General features: G+C 46.3%; 1 protein-coding gene across 1 annotated transcript in view; it reads left to right on the top strand.

Annotated features, from left to right (window-relative positions):
- The window catches only part of AGRN (agrin), a 297,229-nt gene that overhangs the window by 225,325 nt on the left and 53,836 nt on the right, over positions 1-18,068 (top strand). The window contains exons 9-13 of the mRNA XM_055001300.1: positions 1,994-2,188; positions 3,767-3,967; positions 10,254-10,399; positions 12,095-12,200; positions 13,452-13,565. Of these exons, the coding sequence (XP_054857275.1) occupies positions 1,994-2,188; positions 3,767-3,967; positions 10,254-10,399; positions 12,095-12,200; positions 13,452-13,565 (762 nt within the window). The remainder of the gene's footprint in view (positions 1-1,993; positions 2,189-3,766; positions 3,968-10,253; positions 10,400-12,094; positions 12,201-13,451; positions 13,566-18,068) is intronic.

Below are 18,068 nucleotides of genomic sequence, written 5' to 3'. Positions count from 1 at the left end.
GGTATGGAGGAGAGTGCTGTGAAGTCATAGCTGATTTATGGTGACCCCTGGTGGGGTTTTCATGGCAAGAATTGGTTTGCCATTGCCTGGCTCTGCAACCCGGGTCTTCGTTGGAGGTCACCCATCCAATGACTAACCAAGGCCAGGTCAGGGCCTCAAGAATGAATGAATGAATGAATGAATGAATGAATGAATGAATGAATGAATGAATGAATGAATGAGACAACAGACTAGAGAAACATACAAGGAATAAAAAGACAAGCTGTATTTCAGTTCCCCGAGGGCACTATCAAAAGAACCACTATAATGTGTTGCTGAAAATCAGGCAATAAAGATTCAATGGGAGCCTCCTTCATCGGGGAGATACATAAGGCTGCTTTTAAAAAGATCATGATATAGGATCATACAAAGAGCCCTTTTGGGTCAGACCAAACAGCCAGCTAGTCCAGCGTCCGGATTCCCAACTTGGCTAGCCAGATAGCCTAAGCAGGGGGCACGAAGATGACATTTTCTTGCTGTTGTATTCCACCTGGGGTTGCCAGCCTCCAAGTAGTGGCTGGAGATCTCCCGGAATTACAACTGGTCTCCAGGCCACAGAGCTACTTTTGGGGGTGGGCTCGATGGAATTATGCCATGCCAAGGTCTTTTCCTTCCTCAAACCCCACTTTCTCCAGGTTTCACCCTCCTGATCTCCAGGAATTTCCCAGCTTGGAGCTGGCAACCCTAATTCCACCAATGAACTGGTTTTGACAGATATACTGCCTCTAAATAAGGAGTCGCTGTGGCAGTCATCTGTGACTCCACAGTGCATCTCACAGGTCAAATCGAAATGCAGGAATGGGGGCACATTGGAAGGGCCGTCTAGTGCAGGCCTTTCCCACTTGAGATCCACGAGATGCGCCCACTCGCCGTGCACTGGGGTCTCTCAAAGTCTTGTCACCACGACCCCTTTTGTAATTCCAGGCCGAAAGTAAAATGAGGAAGGTCACACAAGCACCTACTCTAGAGAAAGCCCTGAGAAACAGCAGATTGCAAATTTCTTCCCTGCAGTCCATCTGGAAGGACCCTTCGCCACATAGATTTACGTCTGGGCTTCCCTGTCGATAGAGGAGCTCCTAGTATATACTGCTTTATAATTGTGCCTGAGGCATGGCACTGTGTCTTGCTGCCTTTGAGAAGCTTCTAAGGGCAAGAAAATTTGGGTCACGGTTTGTTGCCTCAACTCTTGGCTTTGACAGATTTAATGGCCGGTTGTCACCTCTCGGCAGGAGTGTCCGGCTCTTTCCTTCTTCGGAGTGAGTTGCCCTCACTGAGCGGAGGAGATTGTAACAGGATTTTATGAGCGCCCTGACACTTCATTAAGATGAAGGAGAAAAGGAGACGCTTGCCTGCCTCCCATTATCATATTCCATCCTCAGCCAAGGCGGCAACCAGGGTCAACAAGAGGCATTGATAGATGCCAGTAAAGAGGGGTCGCCTTGTATGGGTACTGCTTTACCTACTGCCGGTTTATCTTTGAAACATGAAAGAATCTCAAGTTCTCATCCTGGCCCAATTGAGGATTCGAGTTACCATCCTTCGCCTGTCCTAGTTGGCCATTTGCTTTTATGAACACATTGACACTGGAGGTCCACATCTCCCTCCAGTTCAGCCATCTTCCCAAACAGTTGTAGCTTCCCTCCTCTAAATTATGGTTCTTCTGAAGAGAGAGGAAAGATACTCGTGCATCTTAAAGAAGCATGATAGGCGGGGGTAATGATGTGAGGCCACTTCCTGTGCAAGATGTCCTACTTCCTGTTTTGCTGACATGGCTGGTCGATTCTTTGACCCACGGCCTGTCATCCCGTCCCCCACAGAAAGACATGATTCACCTTCACCATACCACCGACAATGACACCCCAACATGCAGGGTGTTTAGAAATTGTTCGTGTCAGCCACATCTGCCCAGTTAGGCTTCTCCGCACATTTATTACATAAGCTTTTTCTCTTTTAGACCGCTGTGGAAAGTGTCGGTTTGGCGCCATCTGCGAGGCAGAGACGGGGAGGTGCGTCTGCCCCACCGAATGTGTTCCCTCCTCCCAGACGGTTTGCGGCACAGACGGAAACACCTACGGCAGCGAGTGTGAGCTCCACGTGAGGGCCTGCACCCAGCAGACCAACATCGAGGTGGCGTCACAAGGAGACTGTAGTGAGTTCCTTTGGGCTTAGCGTTCCCGCTAAGGTGGTCTGTCTGCATTCGGGCTCTTCCATTTCAGAGAGCAGGGCACGTGGAATTGTGTGCTCCTCCAAGCAATTCCTCTGCTTGCAGAAAACTGTCACGTCAACGTGAGAGATTCTAGCCTAGCCTTATTCCTGATGTGCTTGTTTTCTATGTGCTGGGCTTTCTTTTGCTTTTTTTAATGAAGGGCTGTTCAATCATGTGAGCATCTTGCCTGCACTCTGGAGAGATACAGTTTAAACACAGATTGACCACCTGGGTGAGAAGCAGGCCTCCTTCTCTACCCTTTCCTTTAGAGTAGCAAGAGGTGTGTGCAGAGAGATTAATTCTGTTTTCTCAGTTAAATTAACAGTTGACTTAACTGAACAGTTAAGTCAAGGTACAGCCGGGCACTTGGGTACTAGTATATCTGCTTCATCGGCATCAGATCAAACGCATCTTGATTTTTCATGGGTTGCTGAGAGACGGGGGAACCGAAGGGACAACAGATTTCTTCTGAGAATGTGGAGCTCTTGCAGACAACCTGATTACCCTCAAGAATATTGCGCCGAGAGGCAGAGTATAAATACAAATAACTCTGTTGGGCGAGCTCATTCATGCTGGAGAAACTGGGTCAGCTGCATCATCGTGCCAAATGGTAACAGGGTTTTAAATGCACACCATATGCAGGTGTGTGACAAAACGGGCGGCAAAACGGTTGCCCAAATTAACCTATAGATATATAGTGATGGCCAATGCTAATTCGTCTCTGAATTTAAATAGCTGTTCCTTTGTTTTTGGCTCGGGTGTGGCCCACAGGTAGGCGCGTTCTGGTTTTTCATAACTCTTGCCACTCCTCTGTGACCAGTTCATGAGATGTGTTTGGCTTTTTCTTGCCTGACAAGCACCTCTTCATTTTCTGACAGTAACGAAAAATAAAACATAGTGCCCCATCTCACAGTCGCTAGGGGTGGGACAGAACCATGCACTGTGGCTTCATACCGGTACTTTTACAACTGGGAAACGATGTCATTTTAGAGATGTGCTGGCCTCTGTTTTAACCACTTATTTACCAACTGAAGTAGCATTTGCACAGTAAGAAAGAGGCCAGGACTTATTCCTGGACTGCTTTTTCAATTTTTACATACCCCGATTAAAGGAATGCGATTCTGCACTTCTCTCACTCAAGCTGTAGTTCCAGAGGAGTTAGCTGTCTTAGTCTGTAGTAGCAAAATAGTAAAGAGTCCAGTGGCACCTTAAAGACTAACCAACTTTATTGTAGCATAAGCTTTCGAGAACCACAGTTCATGCATCTGACGAAGAGAACTGTGATTCTTGAGAGCTTGTGCTACAATAAAGTTGGTTAGTCTTTAAGGTGCTGCTGGACTCCTTACTATCAAGCTGTAGTTTTCCTGGTTGAAGATGGATGCCACTCCTGCGGCAGAATCCAACTCCCTTCCCCCTAGATGTGTCTGTTTTAAGAGGAAAGGCTCTTAGGTGATGTTTGTCCTGCTGGGCAGGTGATCCTCTTTATCTAACTGCTGTTTTCTTCCCTGTCTCTTGCTCTAGAGACCTGTGGGACAATGGTGTGCTCCTTCGGAGCCAAATGCATGGGCGGGCAGTGCGTCTGCCCACGTTGTGAGAAGCAGCCCTTTGACCAAGTGTGCGGGAGCAATGGTGTCACGTACGACAATGCATGTGATCTGCGGGTGGCATCCTGCCAGCAGAAGAAAGACATTGAAATCTCTAGGACGGGACCATGTGAGGATGGTAAGATCCTTCTGTCCCCCGCCCCCCACCGCCCAGATGCACCGGGCTCAGTTGGGCTAACCAATGTTTTAACAGGGCCGCAAAGCTTCAATTTTGTCAGACTTAGAGTCACAGCGAAATTTCACTGAGTTTTTCGACGTCTCAAAATGATTCCGTTACTCTTTCTTGACTTGGACTCATCCAGGCAGATAAATATAATAGTCAATGGGATCAGCTATTGGCAAAGAAAATGAATTGCCTAGGAATAACAAACAATATGGTCAAGAAGACTACGGAGCCCAAAGATATAATTAGGCAAATAAAAATGCGTGTCAGGAAGTCGGAGGATATGTTCGACTCTTTACTTAGGTATTGCCCTCCCAATGCAACTGCCAAAGTATGCTTATCATCTGACAGTACCAAAGCTCAGAAGAACTTTTACTAGGATTACCAGCCTCCAGGTAGTAGCTGGAGATCTCCCAGAATTGCAACTGATCTCCAGGCCACAGAGATCAGTTCACCTGGAGAAAATGGCTGCTTTGGAGGGTGGATTCTATGGAATTATACCATGCTGAAGTCCTTTCCCTCCCCAAACCCTGCCTTCTCCAGGTTTCACCTCCCAAATCTCCATCTTGGAGCTGGCAACCCTAGCTTTTACACTGGCAAGAATGAATGCCCTTCCCTCAGCAGTTTTGAAGAGGAGATACAAGAAAGTACCGTATACTAACAGAGCATACAGATGCCCATATGATAAAATTGAAACCGTTGAAGATATGATTATAGTGTCCACTATTTAATGAGTTGAGGGCTAGCTTGATCACCCCTCTACTTAAAAATATGGAACTACCTAATATGAGAGCCCAGGTGACATGGTTGCTATCAGATACAAATGACTCTGTTACTCTTTCTGTGGCAAAATATATAGGGGGAATAATTAAACATCAGAGACATGATATCGAGTAAGGTTCTTCCCATTTTAATTTCTGCTTAAGGCAATAGCTGTAGGAGCAGTACTAGATAGAGTGAGAGAGAGAGAGAGAGACTTCTCAAAATTTGGGTTCTGATGTTGAAATGTTGCCTTCTGATTTTGGAATTGAGATTCGTCCTCGGAATTCAAAATGTGTATCACCGGCTTGGTTAGATGAACAAAGTTATAAAATTTACAGAACTTTGTCCAGTCGGCAGACTGATCCTCTCTGTTACTCTCAGATACTATCGAATATTGATTGCTATGTGCCTGATACTGTCTAACATTGTCTGTTACAACTTACACACTGTCAAATATCGATTTCTACCACTTTGGTTGTCAAATGTGCTGTTTCTAAAGACTGAGATTCTGCCGAATATTCGCCCAGGTGGAGATCCTTACATTTACGCACAATTTGCAGAAAGCCAGGAGAATGGGAGCCCTGCTCTTGCACCTTTAACCAACATCCAGAAGGGACCTGGGTGAAGATTTTCCTGAATCAGAGATTAAGGGAAACTCGTCACCTGGTCCCTTTCCGGATGGAAGGTAAGAGAACAGGGCTGCTAGAGAGAGTTGCCAGTGCTACAAGAGAGTCGGAAAGAGCAGTTTCTTTGCCTCTCTCCCACATCCTCGCTCCCTCTCTCCTTCCATGCACATGGGGCTACTAAAGGCTTGGTGTATCCCCCCCCCCTTGTATGTGTACCTCCTAGATGTTTCTTTGCCTCTACTGAGGTGGTGGTGGAGTTTCTCCAGGTGCGGAGCCGGGCAGCATTTCCTCAGCTCTTGTCAAGCTTTCCTGTCTCTCTTGGATTCCGCCTCAGCCATCCTCCACCATCCCCCTCTTTTCCCACCATAACCCTCCTTCGCATTGTCTTTTTATCTGCCGATAATGAAAGGTGACGCGCATAATAGGCCTTGGCAAAGAGGTTTATCAGTGCTTTTAATTTCACACTTCAAAGGGCTGAGGCAGGTGGGAGGAGAAAATGCTGGTGCGGTTTTCCTCTCTTCCTCTCTCACCCGTGGGAGGAAGGCTGGGAGGGGGCAGGAGAAAAAGAGGTCAGGCCGAGGACTAATTGGAACTGCAGCTCACTGGGCCCCGAGAGCCCACAACCCGTTGTTATTTATTTCACTTTCTCATTTATTTAAAACGTTTATGCTCCCAGAGCGATACTCTCGAGGCGGTTTCCACACAAAAGTTAAAAAGGTATTATCTAACCAAATAAAAGACCCACATTGAAACCATTAAATCCAGCTATGAATTAGCTCTTAAAATAATTTTTTTTTAAAAAAAACCCTTCACACAGCTACTCCAGAAGCAAAAAAAAGAAAGAAAGAAGATAGTCTATAAAAAGAACAATCTGAGAGGGGAGGCAAAAATAATCAAATTAGGAATAGCAGGTACAACCCTTAAAATCTTTCTGTCATACTCACACACAACACACACACTTGCAGTCACACAGAGTACAGAAACAAACAATTTTAAAAAATCAGAAACCTTGCGGGGGGCGGGGGGGGGGAGTAAATCCTTTGTTTGACTCCGAAAGCTCAACTAGGTAAACTGACAAACCGATGTTGAGAAAACCGTCCAGATACAAGGTGCCACTGCAGAAAAGGCCCTGTCTTTAGTGCTCTGCCATCTTACCTCAGAAGGAAGAAGAGCACTCAATACGGTCTGTGTAGCAGATCAAAGCTGACGGGCAGGTTCCTACAATGAAAGAGAGCCCTTACCTTGGACACGGACTAGTGTTCGCACCCCTGGGTTGGGAAATTCCTGGATATTTGGGGTGATGGAGCCTGGAGAGGGCAGGGTTTGGGGAGCAGAGAGACCTCAAAAGCATGTAATGCCAGAGCCTCCACTCCAAAGCAGCCATTTTCTCCAGGGGAACTGTTCTCTGCAGTCTGGAAATAAGCTGTAATTCCAAGAGATCTTCAGGCCCCACCTGGAGGTTGGCAACCCATCATGGGCTGCCCTTCGGCCAGTGGATAGTTTTTAAAGTACTTTTGTTTAAAATTAGGGTTTTTTTAAAATAAAAATCTGCTGGCCAACAGTCATTGAGTCTGTCAAAATGTCTCTGTGGACTAACAACGCAATCCTAAGTGGAGTGACCTGGTCCTACACGTGTTGACTTCAGTGGACTGTGAACGATGCAATTTTGCTTAGTATTATACTGTAAATATTGCAGACCCAGTTTTAGGAAGGTTTGGATCTTGTCAATATTGTAAATTAAGTCACTGCATGGAAACAGCATGAAAATTGGCATCATCGGTCAGACCGCGTGCCTTCTGGGAATATTCCAGCATCTAGGGGGGTCTCTCACCTACACTATGGGACTGTTTTTTTGGGGGGGGGGAGTTTGCAGTGTTACTTTGCATGCCCCTCTTCTCCCTTCCCTTCCTCTGTCCTTCTTCCCTCCCACGTCCATCCTTGTCATTTATTCTAACTGCTGCGAGCATTTGGGGAAAACTGGTCTAAAAATATTTAAAGTAAATCATAAATTCTCTCGGTGAAAAATGACAACAATGTTGTCAGATGCAACCTGCTTTACAACAGGGTCTGACCCAATTTTGAGTGGCAACCAGAGGCAGCTCGGCTGCTTTGGGCCTCCATCTTTATGACCTTCCAAGTCACATCCAGACACCTTTCTCCTTTTCTTGGCACAGAATTGATGCACCCTGTTGATCCTTCAGCCAGGAGCGATCACTATTGTGGTGGGATTTCGGCCATACACTGCCATACAAAGGAAAAAGTAATAACAGAATGGGCTTACAATTTCCAATGGCCAAGAGTATTAAGAAGTTTTATAAGGCATATAGGAAAAAAATACCTTGCCAACATTCTCAGGAGTCTTGGAGAGCCCCCGAATTTTCTACCAGGCTGCTAAATTCTTGCTGCAAACGGAAGTTGAAACCTTGTGCATTTTCCAGCAAGAAATCATAGGAAATAGTATGCGCAGTGGTGGAGTGAGATTGAGTCCATAAAGTTTGCCTCAACACCCTGCTGTGTTACAGATAAATTCTTGCTGCGCATCTCCGCCAACAGTTGCCGTTATGCTAGAGAAAAGACCTTGTTCTCTCTGGGCATCTTGTCCATATTCCAAAGCCGCCTCCTGCGTTGCCTGTGCGATTTAGCTGGGATGATGGTTGGACGATGACTTGGGAAGCAAGCGGACAGAAAAACATGACGTTTAATCAGTTACCCTGGAGGGGGGGGGATCAGTTTGCTGCCCTTTCTGGAGAAAGACTTGAATAATTCTCTGTGTTAGTGCAAACTTCCCTCCTTTGATCATTCAATAAAGGGAGGGGGGAGAACCTTTGAAAGGTTTTTAAATAAATAAAACTTGTGCAGGGGCGGGGGAGCAAAAGTCTGTCTCCAGTCTGATTCCAGATCTTGGTACATATAACAGAGAAGGAATTAGGCTGAGAGGAAGATGGTTGGAATGTAGTGTGTCATATAGCAAAGACATGTGCATTCTGTGTGCCTGTGATCCAGTCGTGCAGGTGTGGAATTGGGTATTGTTACCGTGCTGTGTGTAAAAGAAAAGGAACCCCGACAATTCTGTGCGCAGGACATCCCAGTTTGGTTTCCCAAAACAGCTGAATTCCACAATGGGTAAAAACTAAGGAAAATCGCAAATATGCATATTTTTCATTTTAATAAATAAATCTGCATTTTAAATACTATTTTTCAAGTTTTATTGAACCCTGCCTTATTCAGTGTTCCAGGCAGCTGGCCTATGCAATCTTAGGAGCACTCGAATGTGTTTAATCATGCTTCATCGCAGCCTTAAAAGTCCAAGATGAGTGACGCAGACTCATCAAACAAACTGATCAGGAAATTTGAGAAAGAAATATCTTTGCAGACCCGATAGAATGACAACCAATGGAGCCGTAGGAACTTCCTCGGGAAGGGTCCCCTTATCTCGCCTTTCTACCTTGTTACCTTTTTGTCCTTCCCAAGATCTCAGAGCTATTTGTATGGCTCTTCCCTGCTCCCTTTTAACCTCACAAGTTAGGTTGACAAGAATAACTGGCCTGAAGTCACCCAGTGAACATTGCAGCCAAGTGCAAATCTTGAACCCATTTCACCCCAGCCCTAGTCTAATATTATGACCTCTGTAACCACACACTCCTGAATATGAAGAATATGAGATCTAAAACTATAAAACACATTGCGTAATATAAACCAGCAATCAAAACAAACATAATGAAACCTTCTCCATCTAAACATAGCATAGGTCAAGCAGAACAACAGCAGTGGCAACACTCCTAAATACCTTCCAAAATAATAAAAAAGACCTCCCTCCCTCCATAACCTGGCACCTTGATTCTGAAAAGCCTATACCCTGGAAATCTTGATGGTCTTTAACGTGTTACTGGGCTTGAATCTCGAATCTAACCTGGGCATGTAATTTATTTATTTATAGATTTTTATCCTCTCTGCAGAGGAAAAAAGAACTAACATAACATAACATAACATAGTTTTAAACGAGTGCCAAGATTTTTAAGAACTCAGATGCTTCACTAGCGAGTTAGGGACTGAAGACTTCACCACTATGTTGCCGTACGTCCTCTCTTTTGCTTTAACTATGTGCTCCTATGTGCTACCTGTGCTTGAAGTACAATCCTACTGGGTAGTTCTGTGTTGTCTAATGTCAGTCCCAGAATTGCTTATGTTCTGTTTCAGCATTTCTTCAAATCCTCATTGGATTCTTGCTAATGCTAAGTCTTTTGAACTTGTATTTATTTACCAAACAAGCCCCGTGGCGCAGAGTGGTAAGCTGCAGTACTGCAGCCCAAGGTCTGCTCACGACCTGAGTTCGATCCTGGCGGAAGCTGGGTTCAGGTAACCAGCTTAAGGTTGACTCAGCCTTCCATCCTTCTGAGGTTGGTAAAATGAGTACCCAGTTTCCTGGGGGTCAAGTGTAGATGACTGGGGAAGGCAATGGCAAACCACCCTGTAACAAAAAGTCTCCCAAGAAAACATGATGCGACATCCCCCCATGGGTCAGTAATGACTCGGTGCTTGCACAGGGGACTACCTTTATCTTTTTACCTACCCTATAGCATTGTTTATGGAAATGTCCTTGATATTAACAGCACGAATCTCACTCTATGTAATCCGCCTTGAGTCTCAGTGAGAAAGGTGGACTATAAATGACATAAATAAATTTAACATAATATAGTTTTAAATGAGTGCCAAGATTTTTTAAGAATTCTGAATTCCATTATCAAATTTGCACTTGTTTGACCTGACCACTGAAACGAGGAATCCACAGCCTTGGCAACTGAAAGTCTTATGCAGAGAAGCATCTTTCACACAAGCTGTCTTGTCCCATCTAGAATGTGGCTCTGGAGGATCCGGGTCTGGAGACTCAAATGAGTGCGACCGGGACAACTGCCGGCGGTACGGCGGATCGTGGGATGAGGATGTGGAAGATGACCGCTGCGTGTGTGACTTCACCTGTGGGTCTGTGCCGAGGAGTCTGGTAGGTGCCAAACACCCTTGTTGTTATACCTAGCCCAACACACAGCAGCGACCTTTCAGGAGCAGCACGTGGAGGGATGTAAGATATCTCAATCCAGCAGTCCCTTGCGGGTCTGATCTCCCTTGTCCCAAAGCATTTCAGTGGAGTGGACTCTTTCTTCCTGTACAAAAGGGTTTGCTCTTTCCATTCAAGTGAGTGGAGAAGTGCCAGGAGTCCAGAAGTTCTTTGCATACTCTGCATCACACGTGGAGCCTTGGATACGGGCAAAAGCGTTACTTGGAAGTGGGAGACATGAGTTCAGATTCCTGCTGTGTCAAGTGGACAGCTGGATGCAGCAGTTATGAAAAATTCCTGTGGAGAGGCGGGCTCCTGGATGCCCGTCCACATGAACCAATCCTGACCGAATAGCCAAGAAGTGAAAGATACGTTGAATCATTCAACTTCTATCTGAGTCAGTTTCACTGGTGAAGCGAGAGTTCCAGAGTTGCGCTTTTCTCTCTCTCCCTGGGCATCCCCCTACCTCCTCCCCCTTGGACATGAAATGAACGAGAGCAATTCAGAAAAGATACTAGGTCCTCCAGGCCGCCGTGGCAGAGTGGCAGTCTGAACTAGCCATGTGCCCCCATGTTAAGCTTCAGCCATCCTGCTTCTGGAAATGGCACAATGGGCTATCTGTCAGCAAAGAGGTCTGCTTGTGAGTAAACACCTGCTGCCACTCAGCAGGTAAACATCTGCTGGTGATCCCTGGCCTCGAGGAGGTCCGTCTTGCCTCGACCAGGGCCCGGGTCAGAGCAACTCAGACCCAGCACGGTTTATTGTCATTCCACTGGGCCTGTAAGATGGAGATGTTCCGCCAGGTCTTTGGTGGTTAAGGCAAACGTGTCTTCTACTGGGGAGGGGGGGGGGACATCCCCTCCCGGTTTTTACTTTTCTTATCTGTCGTTTGCCATCGGCCACCGTGGGCCCAAAATGACTGTGTGCGGGATTGTGCGATGTGTGCTGCTCTTTCTATGCTACCAGTTTTTAACCACTTATCTTGGTGTTTTTAAATTGATGTGATCCACTCTGAGCCTGCTTGCAGGGAGAGCGGACTACCAATTTAATAAATAAATAAATACATTTGTTGTGATATCTGAATTCGCAAGCCCCGGTCTGATCTCTGCAAGCACTGCCCCAGGCAGCCACCAGCCATAAAGACAGCCGTTCGGAGAATGTGTCCACCTTGCTGGGAGGTGGAGAGGAGGCTATTGCAATCTAACCAGTCTTTATACACAAACTGGGATTTGTTACTTATGCCTGGAAGACTAAGCAGAGTTTATTGCACAAACCATGGTTTATCACGATGTCTGAATGCAGCCGATATTCCCTTGCTCCCTCATCGTGTCTGCCAGGCAAGACAAGCAACTTTTCCGGGGAAGCAAGCAGAGCTTGCGCTACTAACCTACAGGCAACTAAACACAGAAGTGGAGCTCTAATCAGGGACCACCTGAAATGCAACATGGATTGTACTAACAGTTGTCAGAACCTATCCCCGGATAGAGAGCTGGCTTAGATACAGCCAGAGAGCCTGCTGTTTCCCAGGGCTTGATTTTAAAGGTTCCAGGTCCCCTCGTTCCCACCATTGGTGACTGACTAGGTTTGCCTAAGAATGTAGGCAAGACCTGGCAAATGAACTGCTGTTTCTTTTCTGTGCAGGTGTGCGGCTCGGATGGGGCAACCTACACAAATGAATGCGAGCTCAAAAAGACGCGCTGTGAGAAACGGCAGGATATTTATGTCACAAGTCAAGGAGCCTGTCGAGGTAACTCCTGGATCCCGTTCCTCCCCTTTTCACTGCAGCATCCAATCTTTTTGATCACTCGCCTCCAATCAACCCAGAATATATGGATCCACATTGTCCTTCGAAAGGTGCTGTGTCACGTGTGCGGTTTCTCTCAGCAAATCTCTCCACTTTTAATTTTTGAAAAGAATATTTCTAATCCACATGATTGAGGCAAACATTTTTGAAACATAACTGTAACATCTGGGAAGGGAGGGGAAGGGGAAGTGTCAAAGACAGAAAGAGCCTGTGTAAGAGAGTCCTGGCATCACTTTCTGGCATCTCCAGTTAAAAGGATTTTGGGTAATAACAATAAAAGTGCACTTATAGAATGCTCTTCTGGACAGATGAGTGCGCCACTCAGAGTGGTGAACAAAGTCAGTGTCGTTATTATCCCCACAATCCAGCTGGGGAGCTGGGCTGAGAGGAGAGACTTTCCCAAGGCCACGTGCAGAAGATCATTGCAAGAGTGGGATTCGAACCAGCAGAGTGCTCATTCGCAGCCCAACCACTTTACCACTATGCTATAGCCGCTCTCGTAGTATATTATCATCCCCATAATACAGCTTGGAAAATTGATTCATTTGAAATGTAGTGCTGGAGAAGAGTTTTGTGGATACCACGGATGACCAATAAGACCAATGAGGATCAAATCAAGCCTGAATCCTCCCTATAAGCTAGAATGACAAAACTGAGGCTATTGTATTTTGGTCACATCATGAGAAGACAAGATTCTCTGGAAAAGTCAATAATGCAAGGAAAAGTGGAAGGCAGTAGGAAAAGAGGAAGACCTAAAACGAGATGGCTTGACTCAGTAAAGGAAGACACATTCTCCAGTTTGCAGGATCTGAGTAGGTCTGTTAGAGAGAGAATGTTTTGGAGGTCTTTTATTCATAGGGTCGCCATGGGTCGGAGGTGACTTGATGACACATAACACACACACACACACACAGCTTGGGAGTTGGGGCCGAGAGGAGTGGCTCACCCAAGGACACCTGCTGAGCTTATGGCAGTAGTGGGAGTCGAACCAGCAGAGTGCTGATTCACAACCCAAACACTTAACCACTATATTACAGCAGGTACCAGGAGTTATGACTAATCCTCCCTACCTGAGATCCTGGAGGGAGTAGATAAACCAATGTTACAGCACAGCTTCGACACCGTTTCGTCCATACATTCTTCAAACATAACAGTCATACTTGTGCATGTGTCTGTTTTTAATTTTTTCCATAGGTGCACCAAGCCTTCCTCCTCCGCTTCAAGTCCTCCACTGTAGCCACACCGTATATGGATGCTGTCCGGACAATGTGACTTTGGCCCTTGGGGTCGGTTCCGCCGGGTGCCCAAGTGAGTCTAAATCAAGCTTCCTTTTCTCTTGACGCTGCAAGAGTTTCAGGATGGAGGAGTCTGAAACGAGGATTTCCCGATCTGGAGCCCCATCTGTGGTGTGGAAGACAGTTCAGTCTTTTTCAGTTTTACTCCCACCACTCCAGGGAAAGGGGGCTGTGAACAAACGACTTCATTCCTCCGTTTTATTCTCATGACAACCCTATAAGGTAGGTTGGGTTGAGAGGCAGTGAGAGGCCCAAGGTCACCCCTTGAGCTTCATGGCTGCGCGAGGGATTGGAGGACAGGCTTCCCCAGTTTTAGTCTGGCACTCTAACTTTTCTACTATGTTAGCTTCTATCCTGCTCTGTTGACCAGGCAAATACCCAGAAGATAGCAGGACACAGCAAGGGTTACAATGTTTGGGATGCAAACTACATCTTCACAGTTTCTCCTAATGCTTTATCACTGACAGTCCTTTAGATGGCACTGGATTTCTAGCCACTGTGTGTGACAGAATGTTGGACTGGATGGGCCACTGGCCTGATCCAACATGGCTTTGCTTATGTTCTTATGTTCTAACGACGTCTGCACGGAGTGGAAGGGATGTGAAGTTCAGGGACTCAAGGACTCGGCCCAGGATCTATCGAGTATTGCCAACCAACATAACTAAATGGAACTTCCATGTTCCAAGGCAGTAGACCTTTGAATGCCAGATGCTGTGGATGTACAGCGGAGGAGGACCGCTGCTTTCATGCCTTGCTTGTGAACTTGCCGTTGGCTGATTTTTGGAAAGAAGAATAAATGGGTCTTCTTGTCTTGTTCTGTGGGTATCTGCTAATGCTTTGGGATCCTCATAGTAGCCAAGGTGAAGTTTATTTGAGCATCAGTATGTGTACCATTGGTCCCTGAGATGGACATGCAAAGTGCAAACACTCAGAGCTGAGCCTATTTCCAGGTCAACAGAGCAGTAGCTTCAGCTTGCTCTATTTCAGGAACCAGAGGAGTTAGCCGTATTAGTCTGTAGTTGCAAGATAGGAAAGAGTCCAGTAGCACCTTTAAGACTAACCAACTTTATTGTAGCATAAACTTTCGAGAACCACAGGTGCTACTGGACTCTCTACTATTTCAGGAAGTAACTGTTGTTAAGGACCCTATTATGAGGTGTGGCCTCCTATGGCCCCAACGAGGGCCTGCACTCCTTCCACGTGGCCAACGTAAACCAATTTTTTTTTTAATTGTCAAGTTTTTGGACAGAGCAGCTGAAAAGCTGCCAAAATACCAGTCCTTTTTTAAAACAAAAAAAAAGCTCATACTTGGGGCAAGCCAATAAGGGATGAACTCAGCACAGTTGCTTTTTAGTTATAGATAAAGACAGCCGTGTGCTAGAGGAATTTCCCCCAAATTTGTCCAACAGAAATCCCAATCACAGAGCACCTTCTTCTTTGCAGCATCCAGCTGCACCAGTGAAAGGTTTATTAATATTTTATTAAATAATTAGACAAAGTCAGCTCTTTAACCTAACGAGACGGGGAAAACATTAGCGACACTTTAACAGCTGGGGCCGGCAGCCAGCTGGCAAGCGGCTACCCATTAGGTGTTCGTGATCAGCCGGGCCATCGTACGTGAGCGTGCCTGGGTAATGCAGCCCTCAATGGGGGATGTAGAGCCATTTCATGCGCCGTATAATTTAATAAGAGGAAGCATTCCGAAAGAAGGTTTAATCACCAGGGAGCGCATGGGTCGCAGAACCGCTGAGGTCACCCACTGGGGTGGTGGAGAGGACAATGGGTGTATCAAACTGCAGTGTCTTAAGAGGCAGTGTGGCATAGTTAGTCTGCTTTCCCATGTGCTGAATAATGCCCTTTTCAATTCACTTTCAATGCACTTTAACGATTTTTTTTTGCAAGTGGCTTTTCCTGTTTCGCACAGTAAAATCCAGTTGCAAAGTACATTGAAAGTAATCTGGGCAAAGCTTGGTTTGAGTCTCACCTCTGCCATTGTCTGCCATGACTGACCAATCCGCTAGATAGGGAAGGGCACTGATTTTCTCATTGAATTTATGGTTTACAGGGGTCATTTCGTAGAAAAAAAGCTAGAGGAACTCATTAACATAACTCATTAGCATAATTCGTTAGCATATGCCACACCTTTTGCCATCACCAGAAGTGTGTCATTAGCATAACTTATTTGCATATGCCACACCCCCTGACATCACCTATCCTGGCTGTTTTGGACCCAATCTGGGCCATTCAGGGCCGAAATTGGGCCCAAAATGGCAAAAGGGCTGGAAATGGCTGAAAAGGGGCCCAAAATGGTCAGGATCAGGCCACTGATGAGCAGGAGAGCGATCCACCACCCGTCAGAGGCCCGATCCGGGCCGTTTTGGCCCCAATCCAGGCCGAAACATGCCCAAAATGGCCGAGTCAGGTGGGCAGGCCACCTGACATGTGACCTCTTTGGGGAACTGCCGGAACTGCATTCCGGCACGTTCCCCCTCGAAATGAGCCCTGGTGGTTTATTTCCCCCCCTTTCTCCAAAAGAATTCAGGGCGGCGTGTGTGGCACCTCCCCTTTTATCTTTACAGCAACCCCAGGGTAGGTTGAGAGAAACTGACTGTTCCAAGATCACCAAGCTTCCTAGTTGTGCAGGGAGGCAAACCTGCATCTTGCTGGGCCAAATCGAACACTGTTACCGGTCACCCAAACTGTTTGCCACATACGATACAAAAGTTTATTCTTAATAATACAGTCTCTGATGTATACGGGCAAACACAGTTGTGTGTGCACGCTTTCCGTTCTTGTGGTGTTGCAGCATGCCATTACACAACTCAACGAGGCATGGAGTTCAGCATCCTGAAGTTGTCTGCTGTTACTTTGAAAAAAGACACACACCGAGAGAAAGCTGCTTTATATAGAGTCGGACCATTGGTTTATCTGGCTCGACCTTGTTCGCTCTGAGTAGCAGTGGCTAGCAAGGTTCTCAAGCAGAGAAAGGCCTTTCCAGAAACATGCTATGATGAGGTCCTTTATCAGGACGCGGAAGTGACTGAATCTGGGATGTTCGGCTTGCCAAGCAAGCGCTCTACCGCTGGCCATCCCGAATAGTTCAGTGAAAGCTGCGTGTGGCAGCAGTGAAAAAAGGCAAATTCCGTTCTAGGGAAGAATGAGAAAGGGAGTGAAAAATAAAACTGCCAGTGTCCGAATGCCTTGCATAAATCTTTGGCACGGCCACGGTTGGAATACGGCGTATAGTCTTGGTTACTGCAAGTAAAAAAGGATATTGTGGAGCTAGAAAAGGTGCAGAAATGGACAACCAAAATGACCAAACGGTTGGCGGTCAGGCCAAACAGTCTGGGGCTTTTGGGTGCAGAAGAAGAGATGGCAACATAGAGGTATATAGAGTTAGTTCTGGAGGGAAGGTGGCATGGTATAGCCCAATCTCACCAGATCTCAGAAGCTGAGACAGTACTGGGCAGAGGAAGGCAATGGCAAACCACCTCTGCTTCTCACTCGCCCTGATTCTAAATTAAATACATAAAATAGTTTCTCAAAGGAGATTCAACAAATTCATCGAACAGAGAGCTACAGCTACAGCTATCGGCTGTAACAGTGAAATGGAACCTCTGTATCCAGGGGCAGTATATCTCTGAATACCATTTGCTGGGAGGGAGGGCCATTAACTTACGCCTTGCATATGGGCTTCCAGGAAGCACCTGGCCAGTTTTCTGTTGGAAACTGGACTAAGTGGGCCAGCAGGGCAATGGTTCTATTCTTAGAGCACAGAGTGAGTAAATAATAGCATTTCTCTTTGTCCAACAGGCCAGCCGTCCCTGTTTGCATCACCTCTAAAGTCTGCCTTGCCCTGCCTTGAATCAAACCTCCCTGTAGCTGGTGTCCCACTCATGCCCTTGTGTCCACAGCAAGGGCGTAAATCAAGATGTAATCACCAACCTGCAAGCTCTTCTGTGTGTGACGTCTCAGATTTATTCCCTTCTGCTAGGAAAGGGGAACGCATGGGGATTCACTTGACGGCCTTGATTTGGCCGGGTCTCTCTTCCTAGTCCCAGAGAGATCAGGAGGTTGGGATTGTATGGGCACTGTCCAAAATAGCGCTGGGGAGAGATTTCTGCTCCCGTGGAAGAATGGACCAACTTTGTTTGAAAATGCAAAGAGGCCTGTAGAAACCACATACTGTTTTCCTTCGGCGCTGTTGCTGGTGTGTGTGTGAAGTGATTCCACGGGAGCACAAGAAAGATGCAGAATGTGCTATTGGGCATAGAATCCAGCTTTCTAAAAACGTTTTCAGTTTTTAAAGATAGAAAGTTTCTTTGTCTTCATGTCAGCTAATGTACGCCTGAAAGTTTGTAGATGATATCTGCTGAAAACGGAGCAGCCAAAATAAGATTTGGGATGCAGGGCTTAAGGAACAAAATACTTAGAATAAGGCACAAGAGTAAAGATGGCTAGGCTAAGTAAAATAAGCAAGGGAATGATTTAAATCAACCGGTTTGCCCCCTTCCTG

Source organism: Eublepharis macularius, chromosome 17, assembly GCF_028583425.1.
Source record: "Eublepharis macularius isolate TG4126 chromosome 17, MPM_Emac_v1.0, whole genome shotgun sequence".
In the NCBI taxonomy this organism is placed as follows: Eukaryota; Metazoa; Chordata; class Lepidosauria; order Squamata; family Eublepharidae; genus Eublepharis; species Eublepharis macularius.
This window is presented reverse-complemented; position numbering and strand designations above follow the sequence as displayed.